The sequence below is a fragment of the Haplochromis burtoni genome, unplaced genomic scaffold (genome assembly GCF_018398535.1).
Source record: "Haplochromis burtoni strain Fernald_Lab_line unplaced genomic scaffold, NCSU_Asbu1 Contig_28, whole genome shotgun sequence".
Classification (NCBI taxonomy): Eukaryota; Metazoa; Chordata; class Actinopteri; order Cichliformes; family Cichlidae; genus Haplochromis; species Haplochromis burtoni.
Window position 1 is genome coordinate 3,094,832 of NW_024582389.1, and position 14,926 is coordinate 3,109,757.

Genomic DNA, 14,926 nt, shown 5'->3' on the forward strand with positions numbered 1-14,926 from the left:
ATACGAGTATCGTTGCACCCCTACTAAAAACCTGAAACACTGCACATCACTCTAGTCACTATAAAAACGAACTGTGCTGACTGTGATATGTCCAAGGTTTGTCTGTTGTATTTTGCCTTTGCTCCTAGCTACAATGCTCCACACTAAGTTATCCTAAGTTTTGCTCTGTTTCATCAAAAATACCAGTATCAGCATTCAGTGTTAGGATTCAGTGAAGAGCTTTGGCACTGCCCTCGGAGCTTTGAGCCATCACACCCAAACCTATTATGTGTTTGTGCTGATAACCTCTTCCCTAGGCATTCCAAGTAAATCAGCACTCCTACTGCAAACTATCATAGACACATAAAAAATTAAAATTCCAACTCTGATTTTGTGTTCTGAGTGAAAACAATTCTTCAAATATATGAACAATAAAGTTAGAAGCAAAAAGAACCAAGTCCACACCTTTCAGTCACAAAACTGACACTCTGCCTATTTAGCAAATCCTTAAAGTTTCCTATTTTTAAGGTAAAGGAAGGGTTTTGTCCTAAATCTAGCCCATGGTTCACTATCAGGAATGTTTTCCAGTTATGCTAAAGCTCCATTCAGTGACAAAGTTAAACAGAGATATGCGGATGAGATGAAAGGGTGCAGGAAGCAAAGATGCCAAAAGAGAGAGATTTTGTTCCCTAACAGTGTTAAATGGAGCTATCACGTGGTATTTATATGTAATAAATGATAAAAGGTTCCGGGTATGATATGTGGGTCTGGAGCCAGCCATCTTCAAAGTGCATTTGAGGGACAGAAACATCCTCCATGATGGTCCGATAGGTGAAAGGAAATGAAGAGAAATAAGTAATCATAATGAAGAGCAGACTGTTTTTTGCAGAACAGGATTTTTTATCAAATATCTTCCTCCATTGGAAACATCTAAATTAAGACAGGGATGTTCAGAATAGCTGCAGAAAGAAAAACAGGATAAAAGTGTTTGTATTGCTGTTGCAGGGCTTCTTTTGTTGGAAAGGAATCAAAATCAATTTCAGCAAATGGATTAAAGAAACACATGCACACCATCCTGCCATAGAAAATAAATCAGTTCGTGTTTTTCTGTTATGTTTAAACTGATTTAATTCCTCATAATACCAAATGTGGATCCCATTGGCTCATGTGCACCACTAATATAACTCATGTGTATTTCTCTTATCACGTACTTGCTTCAACAAACACAGATGTTGCAGCACCGTTTGCCTTCCCAGTGGACCTGCAGGCGTACCCCACGTACTGCACAGTAGTGGCCTACGTCACTGACCTCAGCACTATACGCCAAAGGCTGGTGAACCGCTTCTACAGGTGCGTCCTCTCAGGTTATCACATACAGAGCGCGTGTGAAAGAGACCGACCGTAACAGCTGCGTTTTCCTTTCAGGCGGCTCTCCTCTCTGATGTGGGAGGTTCGCTACATAGAACACAACGCCCAGACGTTCAACGAGCCGGGGTCATTCATCGTCACCACCGCCAAGTTTGTCTCTGACCTCATGCTGCAGTTCATTAAGTGAGCACATTTAATGTCGAGCGTTACTAAATCACAGTTACGTGATGTGAAAATAATCATCTGAAATGTCCTCCTTACTCATCAATGAATGTTTCATTCCCCACATGTAGCTTTCCCAACAGCTGCAACAGTCGACTTTTTGGGTTTAATAATTTGACATGAATAATTTTTAGATCATTGACCCTGTCCTATCACGGAGGAATAACTCCTGATTCCTCCTCATTTCTTCCACAGGGACCAAAGTCTGACAGACATCATGCCCCTCTATAAAACTATGAAGAAGGCGACCTTCTCTGACTCTGAAGACGAGGTGTGTGTGACTGTCCGTATGCATGCTTACACTGCATTCATTCACACGATGATCCGGGCACGTTAAGCGTAAAGCTTTGAAAACAGACACTAATCTCGCTTTTTTTCCTTCTTTTTTGAATTATTGAGCTAAAAAATATAATTAATTAAGCTGACAGAGAAACATGTTCGATTATTTTTCTTTTATCCTATTTAGGATGACGAGGAAGAGGACGAAGATACTAATACTCCTGGAACATCCACACGAAACCACAAGGTAACATATGTAACAGATTCACACGAGCGGATACAGTGTCAGTGTCGATGCAGGTTCAGTATCAGAAATGGCCGTTTACTGTTTTTTTTTTACTAATTCCCACAGGCCCGTCGACCCATGCAGCGCCAGCTGCGAGCTCGACCTCATTCATACGACCCTCACGCGTGGAAGGGACGCTGCAAAGAGCTGCTGGATCTCATCTTTCAATGTGAAGACTCTGAGCCCTTCAGAGAACCCGTAGACCTACAAGAGTACCCGGTAACTATGCAACAAACCTCTCGCTTTTTGTGTTATGTGCGGTGCATACCTGCGAGCTCAGAATCAAACTCAACTCTCTGGAGCTGATCTGAATTTTTAGCTCCTTGTAAATTTCCATCACAATCACATTGATTTGTGTTTTCAGGGGGCACAAGTGGCTCCAGTTCAATTATGATGAGTGCTGTTTGAGGCAAAGGCCTCTTCATTCATGATGTGAACAGACTCACAGCTTCAGTGGCCTTGAGTTCTCTTCAAAAGAAGAAGGGTGCAGTTCTTTCACTTCTGTTTTTTTTTCCTTTTCAGCTCACTGACAGTAAAAACTTCAAACCTCTCTATTCTCTCACTTCTTTCCCATTTCTCTCTCTCTCTCCTTTCTGTCATCTTTTGAAAACAATTCAATGAAAGATGAAAAATCCCAACTGTCCCTCTGCTTCTTCAAGGACTACCTGCAAATAGTCGAATCACCGATGGACTTTGGCACTGTTCTCAACACGCTGACGGAAGGAAAGTACCAGACTCCCATCGAGCTCTGCAAGGATGTCAGGCTCATTTTTAGTAATTCCAAAGCTTACACGCCCAGTAAGAAGTCTCGGGTGAGGGTCACAAACACACACATTTACAGCTCATTATGCCTATAATATAGATTTTATAGGTCCATAAAATTAAATCCTCAAATTATTATTTTTTTTAACTTCTTCAGATTTATAGTATGAGCCTAAGGCTTTCTGCCCTGTTTGAGGAGCATATCAGCCCCATCCTGGCTGACTACAAAGCCATCCACGGCCTGACTGATAAACTGACCAAACAAGGCACCGACAGACAGACACGACACACTACAGACAGACAGACACGGCACGTAATGAAGAGGAGGAGGAGGAGAAGCGAATCTCCTGCAAGCAGCACCGCGTCCAGGTAGATGAAATTTAACTTTCTCTGGAGCTTTAAATATATATATTTTTTAACCTGATGTCACGCTCGGTTACTTTTTGATTTCATTTCTAGCCCAGAGAGGAAGAGACGCGTATCGTCCAGAGTGAACGCAAAGAAGGAGCCTTCGCCTGTCCCTTCACGACCCTCCTCTCTGAGGCAGAGCATCCCCGTGAAGCAGCAGCCGCCTCAGATGGTCAACGGCAAAGCAGAAACGCCAGCTCCAGGACGCACGCGTAGCGCTGCGCGCCATACTACACACTCACTACCCTCCTCATCCTCATCACATAACGTCACGAACAGCACGCCGAGCACAACAGGTATCATCACAGACGTGTTCAATAAATACGATAACGCTCCAGGAAGTCACTGCAGCAGGCAAAGGAGTAGTCGGCCACAGCATGTTGCTGTTACATTTTGGTTTTTATACACACACAACACAAGTTTGTGAGTCGCTGACAGTCACCTTTTGTTACCTTTGGACAAAGCTAGGCTAACTATACGCTGCCTGTTTTTCAGCCTTTATGCTAAGCTATGCTAAACAAAGTGATGTTGATTTTCTTATCTGATGCTGGACAAGAAAGCACACTACATCTCCTCGCCTGCTGCCTAGCCTGACTGTTTATTTCCTTCTTCTATCTCCTTCTCATTAACAGAGTCGACTCGCTCGTTGCGGGCTCATAACTCTGTGCCAGCTTCGTCATCACCAGCTCCTGAGAAGGTGACACCTTCCCAACCCACAGAGAGTAGCAGCGGAAGCACTCGACGGAAACTCAGGACACCTGTTCGACACACACCAGGTAAGAGATCACGTCACAATCATGTGACCGTGCAAAGCAAAGGTTTACGATCAGGACGGAAACATTTACGTTTCTGTTCTTTTCCATCTCAGGCTCTCCTGGCAGCACTTCATCTCATAGCACAGTCCACCTGAATGGCCACGGTAGTCATGTGACCCTAGGTGTGGGAAGAAGGGGGAGGAAGTCGAGAACAGAGCCGCCAGTGAGTCCACCAGAGGTCTCAACCCCGGCCAGCCCTTCAAGACCGCGAGGTCGCCCACCTGGCAAGAAGAGAGGCAGGAAGAGCAAGCAGGAGGCGGAGGACACAAGACAGAGCGGCAGCCGCAGGAGCTTCACCCCTGACGACGAGGTCGACCCGTCTACAGGCGACGAAGGCGGCATGTCTTCTGCACAGGAAGTGTTGTCGGACTCTGGCATGGCCTCGACGCCGAGACGGCGTGGCCGGCCCCGAGTGGTGAGAATCGAGGAACCTGCTCCTCCTCCTGAGTCACCGGAGCCCTCGCCACTGAGGAGGAGCAGCAGAAGGGCCAACGAAGAGGGCACGCCTCCGCTCCAGACCCAACGACCCAGCCGGAAAGAACCTCCTAAGGAGGAGGAGGAGGCAGGCGACGAGGCAGGAGGGTCCATGCGCACACGTAACCAAGGTCGACGGTCAGCCTGGTACATGGAGGAGGACTCCGAGGAGGAGCAAAGGCAGCTGCTGTTTGAGGACTCATCAATAACCTTTGGCACCTCCTCAAAAGGGCGTGTCCGCAAACTGACAGAGAAAGCCAAAGCCAACCTGATTGGCTGGTAACGGAGGAGCCACGCAGGCTGGGACATGTTCGCTCGTGCGTTGGAGGACTGGGAGGGCGGAGTGGAGGAAGTCACGCTTAGCGGTGTATGCATTTGTGTGCGTATGTGTGCGTACATCCATGGAGTCGCTGGTTCAGCTGCTGCTATTTGAAGCTGAGGAGAGCAAAGAGTTACCAGCCCACTCCTTGTCGCTGCCCCTCCCCTTCCACCTTCCTCTCTTGCCCAGTAAGCACATCCGATGGCATGTTCGCGTGTTCCAGCTCCTCCTACATTATTGATCCATGTTGGATCCCGCAGGAGCGCGAATCACAGAGCCTCATGTCGACGGTGTTGTGACTCCTCTCTTGTGAATCACTCTGTCTCCTTCTGACCTTGTACACAGTTTGGTGTCAGATTGGGTAAAGTTGTTGGTAGTTGGAGACTTTTAGTACTTGAAAAAAAAATCACGAGGAGGCCAGATGTATCTTATCTAACTTTTACTATTTTTGAGGACTTTTCAAGCGTCTCCGCCGGACAGATGGAAGATGCCCACGGAGCTGAACGCGGTAATGGACGACGGGACCGCTGGCCTAACGACGTCCTTTTCCCGCTTCCCCCTCTCTCCCTCCCTTCCTCATTGTTCCCAGTCTTTTTTTATACAACCTGCTCTCTGCTTTTTCTAAGATTTGTACGTGATCACTGCTCTCTGTTTTGGAAGTCTTACACGTTGGCTGACCTATCTGTCTGCGCTAAAATACCAAATGGTGTACCTTTTCGGAGGTACTGTAGATCTGTAGGTTTTGTTTACTATTGATGTGTGTGGGTGTTTTTTCTTTTCCTTTCTTTTCTCTTTGCATGTTATTAGAAAGAGGAAGCAACTTTTTTTTCCTTTTCCTGATGCTGTTTTTACTGTGGCGAGGAGGAGAAAAAGGATGCATGGGTGAAAAGGGTCATTTATGTCTCTCTAGTTCATGTTTCAAAGCGTCCTCAACATTAGCAATACCTTGTGCCTTTATGTCTTTTGTATGGGTGCGTGCGTGCATGTAGGTGTATGCGTGCTTGGCTTCTGCCCTGCAAAGTACATGTGCCTGTTTGTGTACGAACTTAGTTGTGACTATGCGGGTAATTGAAGGAATGTGTGTATGTTTTTTCGTTTGTTTGTTTTTTTAATAACACAACTGAGCGTGTCATTTCAGCGTGCAAACAGTGGCATACAGTTTGATCGTTGTGAAAACCTCTCAAAGAAATGTATTTATAGCAGCTGAAAAGAAATTTACTGTTGTTGTAAGCATACCATTACTCATGTCGATATATTATCCTATAACCAACCTATTGTCAGTTTATACCTAAGGTACAGAGGGGTGGAGCTTCGGGTGACTAGCTTTGAGATGCACTTACCAGAGACCGGTTATCAATGCAGTCTTAGGGAGTAACCATGTGTATTTTAAAATCTTTAAACATATAAAGTTTTAAAGTGTCGATATGTTTCCACGGTGACTCCAAACTTGTACGCACACACATAGACACACGCAAATCTGTCTCGCATGTTCTAGCACTTTCTCACGCCTGCTGCAAACAGGAAGGGGACGGATCAAACTGGGATCGGACTGAATTTGAACTGAAAGCAAACCGGAGAAAGAGACAAGTCTTACCTTCATCTTTCTGATTGTGTGCCTTTGCTACTCTGGCATATTGAATCCTTGGTTTCTCCTCTTTGGGGCCTTTATTTTTTTAGTGTTTGTTATCGTTTCGGATCTCCCGGTCCCGCTCGTCACCGGGTTCAGAGAAACTGGACTTCGGGGAGCGGACTAGACCTGACAGGCTCGTGAGGAAAATAATGAAAAGACCGAAACATTAACATTTTGACAGGGGACAAACATATTATGTCACTCTTTGTACACACAGGTGAGAGTTTATAAAGATGGGTTTTGTTTTTTTTGTGGGTTTTTTTCTGTTTTGTTTGGGGTTTTTTCCCCACAGCACGGAGCGAGTGAATGCCAGAATCCATGAGTTTCCACTCGTGTTGCAGGACTGACTGGACGGAACTGGATGGTAGCATCAATATACACCTGGTTCTTTTCATAGGTCTCGTCACATATTACTAAACGTATATCTCATCTGTTCATCTTTATTGTCAATGTCTTTTTGTTGTTGTTATGGATTTGTCAATGCCAAATTCTGTCTTTGGGCACTGAAGTTGTAGAACATGGCTTTTGAATGTGTTTTATTTTCTAAAGAGATTTTATTGTCTCCATGGTGAGTGTGTTGAGCTGTTTTCTGTTTGTGTCCCTGCCATAAAGGACGATATACCAGTGGCCGCATATGTGAAGATGGGTTTTTTATCCTCTGCCACACCTATTTCAGATGTTCTGGTGGTTCATAATTGCTTTGTTTATGCTGTGTTTGTGAAGAGTTTCATTCAAAAATTGCCTAAAAACACTGACACTATCCTCCACAAATGACATGAAAATGAATTTTATTCTTGAGGTTTCAAGGTTATATTTGCCTATGATAATATTTATGTTGTGGAGAAACTTTATTGTAATAATTCATGGCTTTAATAAAAAAAAAACACTCTAAAAACTCTTCAGAAACACAAAGATTTAAAGATTTTTATCATGTGATGAAAGCAGAGATGGGCTTGCTTTGACCCAGGATTCTCAAATTTGAGGTATGACTTTATTTTTAAAGGGGACCTTTTACTCCGACGTCCATGTCCATGTATTCTGTTGTAATGGACTCCATTACAATAGTTCTGCCTAATTCACAGTTCAGAATTATCCTTTTTACCTTCTACTGGACCTTGGTGTAGTTCTAGTTGATCCAGTGTCTTAAACAAGCTCTCCCTCTGCTGTTATGCCAGCTTTCCTTTTATTGTGTGGCTCCCGCAAACAAACAATCTGTGGGCGGAGCTTCTGTGCTCAAATGACCATATAAGAAGGCGTCGGCTTTCGCTGACATCATACAGAGCCAAGAAATGAAAAAAACGTTTGGAAACAAAGTGTTTAGACGAACCCTGAGCTTCTGGCTCAGATGGGCCACCATAACATATCCTGATGTCATTAATTGAATCGGCACCATTATAACAATATATAAATATATCAGAAAATAAGAAGTTTAATAGATCCCCATTAATGTGTTTACATGAGCCAGCTGAAAAATAAACAGTCCTCCAGAACTACATGGGACTGTGAGATATCGGTCACACGGCCATATTAAATTAGGAACTACTGGTGTGCTACATAGCCATGTAATCCCCATGCAATAAGGTGATGGGTAAGGATACTGTATATTTTTTCCATCTATTGTTTTCTTCTTCACTGAAATACACTCAAAGTGGGAATGCAGTGGGTATCAGATGTGGTTATTTCTGCTGTGACACCCTGTTCATCAGATCATCACACTACCTGTGCTCATCACGGGTCAAAGTAGATGCGCTGATATAGCGTAGCTGGTCATATTACCTTAACCGTGGCAGATCAATGTGTGCAACCTAATCATTTTAAAGGGGCCTTAAAAAGAACTCACTGGTGTATAAGCAAGACTTTGGGTGTTAAGCCATTCAAACAGACATCACACACATCTGTATCCAGCTCTTTATACGGTGGAGGTATATATGCTGTTAGGTTTTCAGATTCTAATGTAAGGTGGTGGTGTTACTGGTTCAGAGCAGCACCTCTGCCTTGACGCTACATTTCAGAGCTCATGTAAACATTCACACTGGCCTGTGCTAATGTGTGGCAGAGCTGTGCTGTTTTGGCATCACAGTCTTTGGTTAATGGTCACTGTGTGTGTGTGTGTGTGTGTGTGTGTGTGTGTGTGTGTGTGTGTGTGTGTGTGTGTGTGTGTGTGTGTGAGAGAGAGAGAGAGAGAGAAGGGGCTTCATGTTAGCCACCAGGAAGAATTTTGGGTATGTTTTCAGAAGAGGAGGGGAAGGGGTCTTTTTCATGTGAATTGATGAGGTCGTCTTTGTTAGTTTGGATACTTTTTTTTTTTTTAATATAAATATATATATAAAGGAATTAATGCAAAAAAAATAAGCATAAGGCTAGAATGTATGTGTAGGGGAGTACTGCTGTCCTGTTAGTTCATACCAATATTTTAAGTGAATAAAAAGTTGTGTTTCCATATTCACTTTTAATGCTTGTTGCTTCTTTGTTGTATAAAGATAAAATAATAATAATGATAATGAAAAAACACTATTCCATTGACGCTCGAGCTGCAGGTGGGAAATGAGGTGCAGAAGAATGAACAACACTCCCACCTAGCGTTGGAAACGGTAAGTGCACAAAAATCACTTCCCACACCTCCGGCTCTTCCTGACGTGGCGAGCCGCTAAAGGTCCTTGGGTACTCCGTGGGCTGCGGCTATTGGTTAGAATACCTGTTTGGCAATTTTTCCAAAAATGTAAATACACAGGTGGCTGGAGGCGACATGGGCCGGAGTGTGGTTTATGTAAATAAAACAGAAGTGAAACCGCGCCGCTGTGTTCTGGTTTCCACGCGCAGCAGACTCACTCAAACGCAATGTTCGACACGCAATCGGAGGGAAGACTTTAGAGCTTAACAAGAGGTAAGTGTCACAATTAGAATTAGTAAAGAGCTTTCGCGGTTACCTGGTTTGACCTACCTGCGGGGTCACGTGTCCTACGCTCAACAAACTTAAACCTCCTATATTTATTTTATTTGATATATAGCTAGCTATCGCCTAGGTTAATTTTGGCGCTCACTTTCGTGCATGTACTTTTGGTTTCCGGGCAGGTGCCAGCTGTGCGGTCATGCCTGTGCTCAGGGCCTCTGCGGTGCTGCAGATCGCGCTGCTGCTCTCCGCCGTGCCCGCGCAGTACTTCATCTCCCGGTGGAGCGGCTCCTCGGCGGCGCAGCGCTACCATGCGACCACGCGGTGAGATCAGTGCGCCAAAAACCAGCTTTTATTTACCGCATCGAAGTTTGCAAAAAGGGGAAAAACGCCTTTAGTTGGCTGGATGTGAATGACCCAGGATAACCTTTTATGTGAACTATTAGATAAAGTGGGCCTTACCAGACTAAGGACTGTTGTGGCCGTTTTCTTTCTGCTTTACTAATAAAAAGAACACTTTTGGTTTCAGATTGCTTCGAATATGGAGAGAATGGAGAAAATCATACATGAATGTCACTGCATGGTCAGACTGGACAAGCCAGCAGATGTCCAAAGCCATGTGAGTGTTTGAGATGAATGGCATTAAATGAGGACTGAATTTAACCTGAATCATCGCTCGCTCACTCGGGATCTGAGGCTACAGTTATTTGCATAATCTTGTTTCATATTCAAATCCCACACACCTAAAAAGTGATTTCTGGTGTTTTTATGGAAACACATGAGTTGTATTTAGAGACTGGTGATGTGTTTGTTTCCTGAAGGTCTCTGGTTGGATTGGGACAGGAAGATCAAGCGGGACAAGGGCCACCTCCCGTGGAGACCATGCTTTTTGACAATGACCTGGGATTCTTTGGAGGTTTGTGTCTATAGCTCTGCTATACTGAAGCATTTTTAACCAGCCACATGTGATACAGTCTGTCCATATCCTCATTCTCATAGGTTAATGTGAAATTTCACCTTCCCCATCGAGTGCAATTAATTACCAAAAACTAATGGATGTTTAATTCTAATTTTACATGTCCTCCTGAACTATTGCACTTTGAAAAGCACTACATTTATAGTAATGTGCAAAAGTCTTGAACCATCCCTGATATCTTTATATTTTGCAAGGAAAATAGGAAATAGATGCAGTGAAACACACATGGAAATACAGTATATGAGGACAAGAGTTTGTATGATCCTAAAAAGCTTGAAAATCAATATTTGGTGTGCATACTTTTATTCTTCAACACACAGCCTGAACTCTTTTAGCCAAGCTTTCTTGTTATTTCGTTAAGTAGTCTTCAGGAATAGTTCTCCAGGCTTCTTGAAGGACATTCAAAGCTCTTCTTTGGATGTTGGCTGCCCTTTTGTTCTATTCTCTGTCAAGATGATCCCACAGTAATGTTGAGGTTCAGGCTCTGGGGAGGCCGATCCATGACTGATGGTGTTCCACGGTTTTTCTATCCCGGTGTGCTTTTACTGCATTGGCTGTGTGTTTGGGGTCATTCTGATGAATTAAAGCTGTTGCCAGTCACACATTTTCCAGATGCTACTCTATGGTGGATCAAAATATAATGATGATGATGATGGTACATTGCTCTGTTTGTAAGTCCATTAGTAAGACAAGATCCCCAACATCACTGTATGAAATGCAGCCCCAAACCATGGCATTCGATGGATCAGCTGAAGATGCAGCTCTCAGGCCCAGTGTCAGGTTTTTGCAGCATTTTCCTCCGTTTCTTGACTTTGGATTGCTGTAGGTATTTTTTTTAAAGGCCTGTTGTTTCTTCTGCCCTAAGAATCACTCCACACCATGTTGGGATATAACAGGTTTTTAGCTAAGCACCTTGGCAATCACCTTATTAGTATTTGTTTTTCTGACAACTTTTACTTCCAAAAATCTGTACTTTTTATTCCTTACATTTGGTTCAACAGTATCGTTTATAGCATTTACGCTCAGGATTTAAAGTCGGCCGGAAGGAGTGCTCGTATCCGTATGTTGTGTTTGCAGTACTTCAGCATCTAGACAGCTAGAAAGCATGAATGGGAGTGATGTTTTTTTTTAGTGGCAGGCAATTTCAAATTCAATGTTTCTATCAGCTCGACAAACATCAGCAAACACACAAACTGTTTGTGTGCAGTTTGTCTCACGATGTGTTGCTATCTATGGGTCCAGCTTCTGTATTTGCAAGGAGAAAAAAAAGAATGAAGTGTAGCAGAGAATTTGCATTTAAGACTATGATGCTTAGATTCATTCACTGAATTCCAACTTTATACCAACTGTCTAATGCAAAGATACTATAAACAGTGTAGGGAATGTATATCGGCCAGGATAGCTGTGAAACATCTGCTGACGTCTTGGTGAATTCAGTTGTGTAAATCCACAAAGAGCAGCAGTTTAGCTGATCACAGCCTGTGCACTCAGAAAACCTACCGAGGTCATATTAGAAATTATCATGGGATTTTAGTTTTATTGCCTGGCAACAGCAGAGCTTTCTCGAAAGACACAGCAGGAAATCTGATCATGGTTTTTCATTAAAAACAGATCTTATTCATGCATTTCATGTCAGTTCTGTAGTAATCTCTTCTGTCTTTGTCACATCAGCATCCAAGACGGCGCGCAGCCCTCGTCCCCCGTATGTGTTTCTGCGGGTCGGAGAGGTGGTGTTGGAGACAAAAGGCCACATGGTTGGAGTAGTGGTGAGCTGGGACCCTGAACTGCGAGCTCCTCCAGAATGGGTTGACAGAATGTACTCCGGCTCTGATGTCAGTAGCCTCCTTCACTTCCTCTGATCATTTATTGGTAATATATCATTTAAGTGTTAGTAACGGAAGCGTGTGTTCATATAGGACACAAGAGCAGAAAAGACACCTCATTACAAGGTGATCTTTGGAGGACCTGGACCCTCCTCTGTCATAGTTGCATACTTGCCCCAGACACAGCTGGAGCGCATCACAGGGATGAGGGTAAGTCCTGAAAATCACAGCGCATACAATCATATATATTAAAATAGGTCTTGGGCTTACTGTTGGATGTTTCCAGCCGGACATTCCCACCCTGGAGAACTACTTCACGCACTTTAATGGGAAACGCTTTGTTATGCAGCCCTGGCTCAGAGAGCTCTTCCCCGAAGACGAGGAGGATGATGAGGGCGAGGACTTTTGACTCTGGAGTATGAAAGCCTTAGCCAACAGACAGTTTCATCCTTTGGCTTCTGTGGTTTTCTTCAGCCTGGTTCTTCTTTTTATTTGTCTACTGGAGTCCAACGAGTGGACACAAAATGCCGTCTTTAAGAGTCATCGACCCGCTCAAGTAAAAATAGGAGTTAAGAGTGACCATCGAACCCTGCCTTTAACGGAGCTGAAGATAAATGATCAAAGATGAAGAAATGTAATTACGCTTCTGAATTACTACATTTATTTCTCTGAAGTTTACAAATACAAAATAATTTAAAGTGTCTACCAAATATGTAAAAAAACAACGTTGACAGACTGAGATTCTTTAAATTGCTTTTAAAGTCAAAATAAAATTATTTTTTTATTTCAAGAAAGTGTTGGCTGAATTAAAACTACTTTTTTTTTTTAAAGCATTATATCTCTCGTCTCATTTTCCTGCTCGTGTCTCTGAGGCTGAAGGAGACGGACACCTGCGAGGAAGCAGTGACTGCAGGTAAGCTGGGAAAGTGAGAAGGGGCTGCAGACCCCTGCCCCCCACCACCGTTGTCCTCGTTGTTCCTCCACTCTTTGGTTTCATCCTCTCTAACCAGCAGAGGGGGTCCCAGACTTTGTCCCAGGAGCTGACTGACTTTGCTGGCCTTCAGCTGAGCATTCTCGACTGCAGACACACACGCACGCAGCCTGCAGCACACACAGGCTAGTTACGGTCACACCATTTAATGAAAATAATAAAAGAGGTACGATTGTGTTGGGTTTTTTTTCATACCTCATTTGACTCAGGCATTCAGCACTGTGGTAGAACTCTGGTGTCCCCACAAAAACGCTCTTGTCTAGCTTTTCCAGCAGGATGCTACATATTCGCTCCATCTTCTCAAAGTCTGAGAAAGTCACTATGACCTATAAGATATATTACAGCAAGGTCACATGCTGCTCAACACGTCTGTGCTGCACGTTCATCGGTGTTTGTCCAAATACTCGACCTCTGCATCCATCCGATACATGTCTGCGTCTCGGTGGAGAAACCTCCTTACTGAAGTGTCTTCTTCTCTGATGTCATGTTGTCTAAGCAGAATGGATTAAAAATAAAGACATGGTCACAAAAATTACTGTGTACTTTGAAAAATTAGCTACTGTCCCTTAAAAGAAATATAAACAAAACAAAACTGTATCAACTTAAAACACTGCTTTACTGGACACCAATTGCTTTGCAAGCATATTTAATGTGCTACTTCTGCAAATTTTGAAGTAATTGTGCAGTTTACGTTTTTACAAGCACTGAAATCCAAGTTAGTTAGTTTGCCAAAATCACTGACTTCAAATATACAAGGATGGAGGGTAGCAGGGGTTTAGTCTGTGATGGCCACCCTCAGGTTCCGCCCCTGCATGCAGCTGTAACAGCAGTAGGACCAATAAATACACAAATAAGTACGGTTATTTCTCATCCTCTTAAGGGGTTATTTTAAAATTCGAAATGAAACTCTTCTAGTTGTATTCTCGTTTTTAAATATACCATTAATAAACTTTTCATCGCTTCTTCCATTGCTGGTAATCCTAAACGAGTTGGCTGTATCTGCGGACGCACTTCTCTCGCTGCTGCCTCTTTAACCGGTAATAGCATAATGCTAACAGTAGCTAGCTAACTTTACAGTTTGCTCCTGCTTCGCTCCAACTTCTTTTCTCACCTGAGAGCCTGTAAAATGTATCCAAGTCGCCGTGAAACGCTGTGGGTTGCTTCGCTGACGGACTCCTTGCTGTTGCCCACGCTGACCCGCACCGATGCTCGGTCCGCCTGGCAGCGAACCTCCGCTGTCCCTGTCACCTGGACCTCCCGTAGACACTTACCGGGACTCTGCCGACTAACCGCTCTTACTTCCAGCCCCTGCTCTTTTTCGTTACCGGAGAGCTCCCGCCCGGCCGGTACTATCGCCGCGAAGACGCGACTCTGACTTTCCATGATGGAGGGTTAAGCACAAACGACAGCCGTTGCGCTTCCCGCAATAGCCGCAATGGTCTTTGGGATTTGTAGGCTACCTGTTCTAGTGCGGCGAGAGCTTAATCCAGCCCCTTTGTACATGGAGAGAAGGTAGTTGTCAACGGATTAAAAAGAATGTAAAATGATGTGAAATGCACATGTCAGGGAAATAAAAGGCTTCCTACCAGGGGCAGATGTAGTTATTAAGCCACCTAATTTAGTTGTTAGGTGGCTTAAACTACACAGGTTAAAGGTAAGTATAGTTACCTGCATTGCATTCGATCATTTGCACTTTTATAATAA

The 14,926-nt window shown here is 43.8% G+C and overlaps 3 protein-coding genes across 4 annotated transcripts in view; 2 read left to right on the top strand and 1 right to left on the bottom strand.

Moving 5' to 3' along the window:
- LOC102288939 (pleckstrin homology domain interacting protein) overlaps nucleotides 1–8,995 on the top strand; it is a 49,386-nt gene extending 40,391 nt beyond the window's left edge. Inside the window, exons 31-40 of the mRNA XM_005917749.3 lie at nucleotides 1,209–1,329; nucleotides 1,405–1,530; nucleotides 1,765–1,840; nucleotides 2,036–2,095; nucleotides 2,201–2,353; nucleotides 2,794–2,946; nucleotides 3,054–3,265; nucleotides 3,356–3,600; nucleotides 3,937–4,080; nucleotides 4,173–8,995. Of these exons, the coding sequence (XP_005917811.1) occupies nucleotides 1,209–1,329; nucleotides 1,405–1,530; nucleotides 1,765–1,840; nucleotides 2,036–2,095; nucleotides 2,201–2,353; nucleotides 2,794–2,946; nucleotides 3,054–3,265; nucleotides 3,356–3,600; nucleotides 3,937–4,080; nucleotides 4,173–4,876 (1,994 nt within the window). The 3' untranslated portion in view covers nucleotides 4,877–8,995. The remainder of the gene's footprint in view (nucleotides 1–1,208; nucleotides 1,330–1,404; nucleotides 1,531–1,764; nucleotides 1,841–2,035; nucleotides 2,096–2,200; nucleotides 2,354–2,793; nucleotides 2,947–3,053; nucleotides 3,266–3,355; nucleotides 3,601–3,936; nucleotides 4,081–4,172) is intronic.
- Nucleotides 8,996–9,100: 105 nt separating this feature from the next.
- On the top strand, nucleotides 9,101–12,755 carry si:dkey-261l7.2. Of its 2 annotated transcripts, none has more exons than XM_005917751.3 (7): nucleotides 9,101–9,426; nucleotides 9,611–9,756; nucleotides 9,962–10,051; nucleotides 10,254–10,348; nucleotides 12,080–12,240; nucleotides 12,325–12,441; nucleotides 12,518–12,755. In XM_005917751.3, the coding sequence occupies exons 2-7, from the start codon at nucleotides 9,632–9,634 to the stop codon at nucleotides 12,638–12,640; spliced, it is 711 nt and encodes a 236-aa protein (XP_005917813.1). In that variant the 5' UTR covers nucleotides 9,101–9,426; nucleotides 9,611–9,631; the 3' UTR covers nucleotides 12,641–12,755. The 2 variants fall into 2 exon arrangements, with proteins under 2 accessions (XP_005917813.1, XP_005917812.1); XM_005917750.3 differs by having other exon boundaries at nucleotides 9,615–9,756.
- Nucleotides 12,756–12,869: 114 nt separating this feature from the next.
- Nucleotides 12,870–14,700, bottom strand: irak1bp1 (interleukin-1 receptor-associated kinase 1 binding protein 1). The gene is made up of 4 exons (XM_005917757.3): nucleotides 14,334–14,700; nucleotides 13,632–13,713; nucleotides 13,418–13,548; nucleotides 12,870–13,332 (listed from the first exon to the last, which is right to left on the bottom strand). The coding sequence occupies exons 1-4, from the start codon at nucleotides 14,603–14,605 to the stop codon at nucleotides 13,065–13,067; spliced, it is 753 nt and encodes a 250-aa protein (XP_005917819.1). The 5' UTR covers nucleotides 14,606–14,700; the 3' UTR covers nucleotides 12,870–13,064.
- Nucleotides 14,701–14,926: the final 226 nt, after the last annotated feature.

Bases quoted from the DNA above. Each gene is read 5' to 3' on its own strand.
- si:dkey-261l7.2 (XM_005917751.3), top strand. From the start codon at position 9,632: ATGCCTGTGCTCAGGGCCTCTGCGGTGCTGCAGATCGCGCTGCTGCTC. The intron at 9,757-9,961 runs GTGAGATCAGTG...TTTTGGTTTCAG, and splicing joins CGCTACCATGCGACCACGCG to ATTGCTTCGAATATGGAGAG. The intron at 10,349-12,079 runs GTTTGTGTCTAT...TTGTCACATCAG, and splicing joins TGACCTGGGATTCTTTGGAG to CATCCAAGACGGCGCGCAGC.
- irak1bp1 (XM_005917757.3), bottom strand. From the start codon at position 14,605: ATGGAAAGTCAGAGTCGCGTCTTCGCGGCGATAGTACCGGCCGGGCGG. The intron at 13,714-14,333 runs GTGAGAAAAGAA...CATTCTGCTTAG, and splicing joins TACATTTTACAGGCTCTCAG to ACAACATGACATCAGAGAAG. The intron at 13,549-13,631 runs GTCGAGTATTTG...TATATCTTATAG, and splicing joins TGTATCGGATGGATGCAGAG to GTCATAGTGACTTTCTCAGA.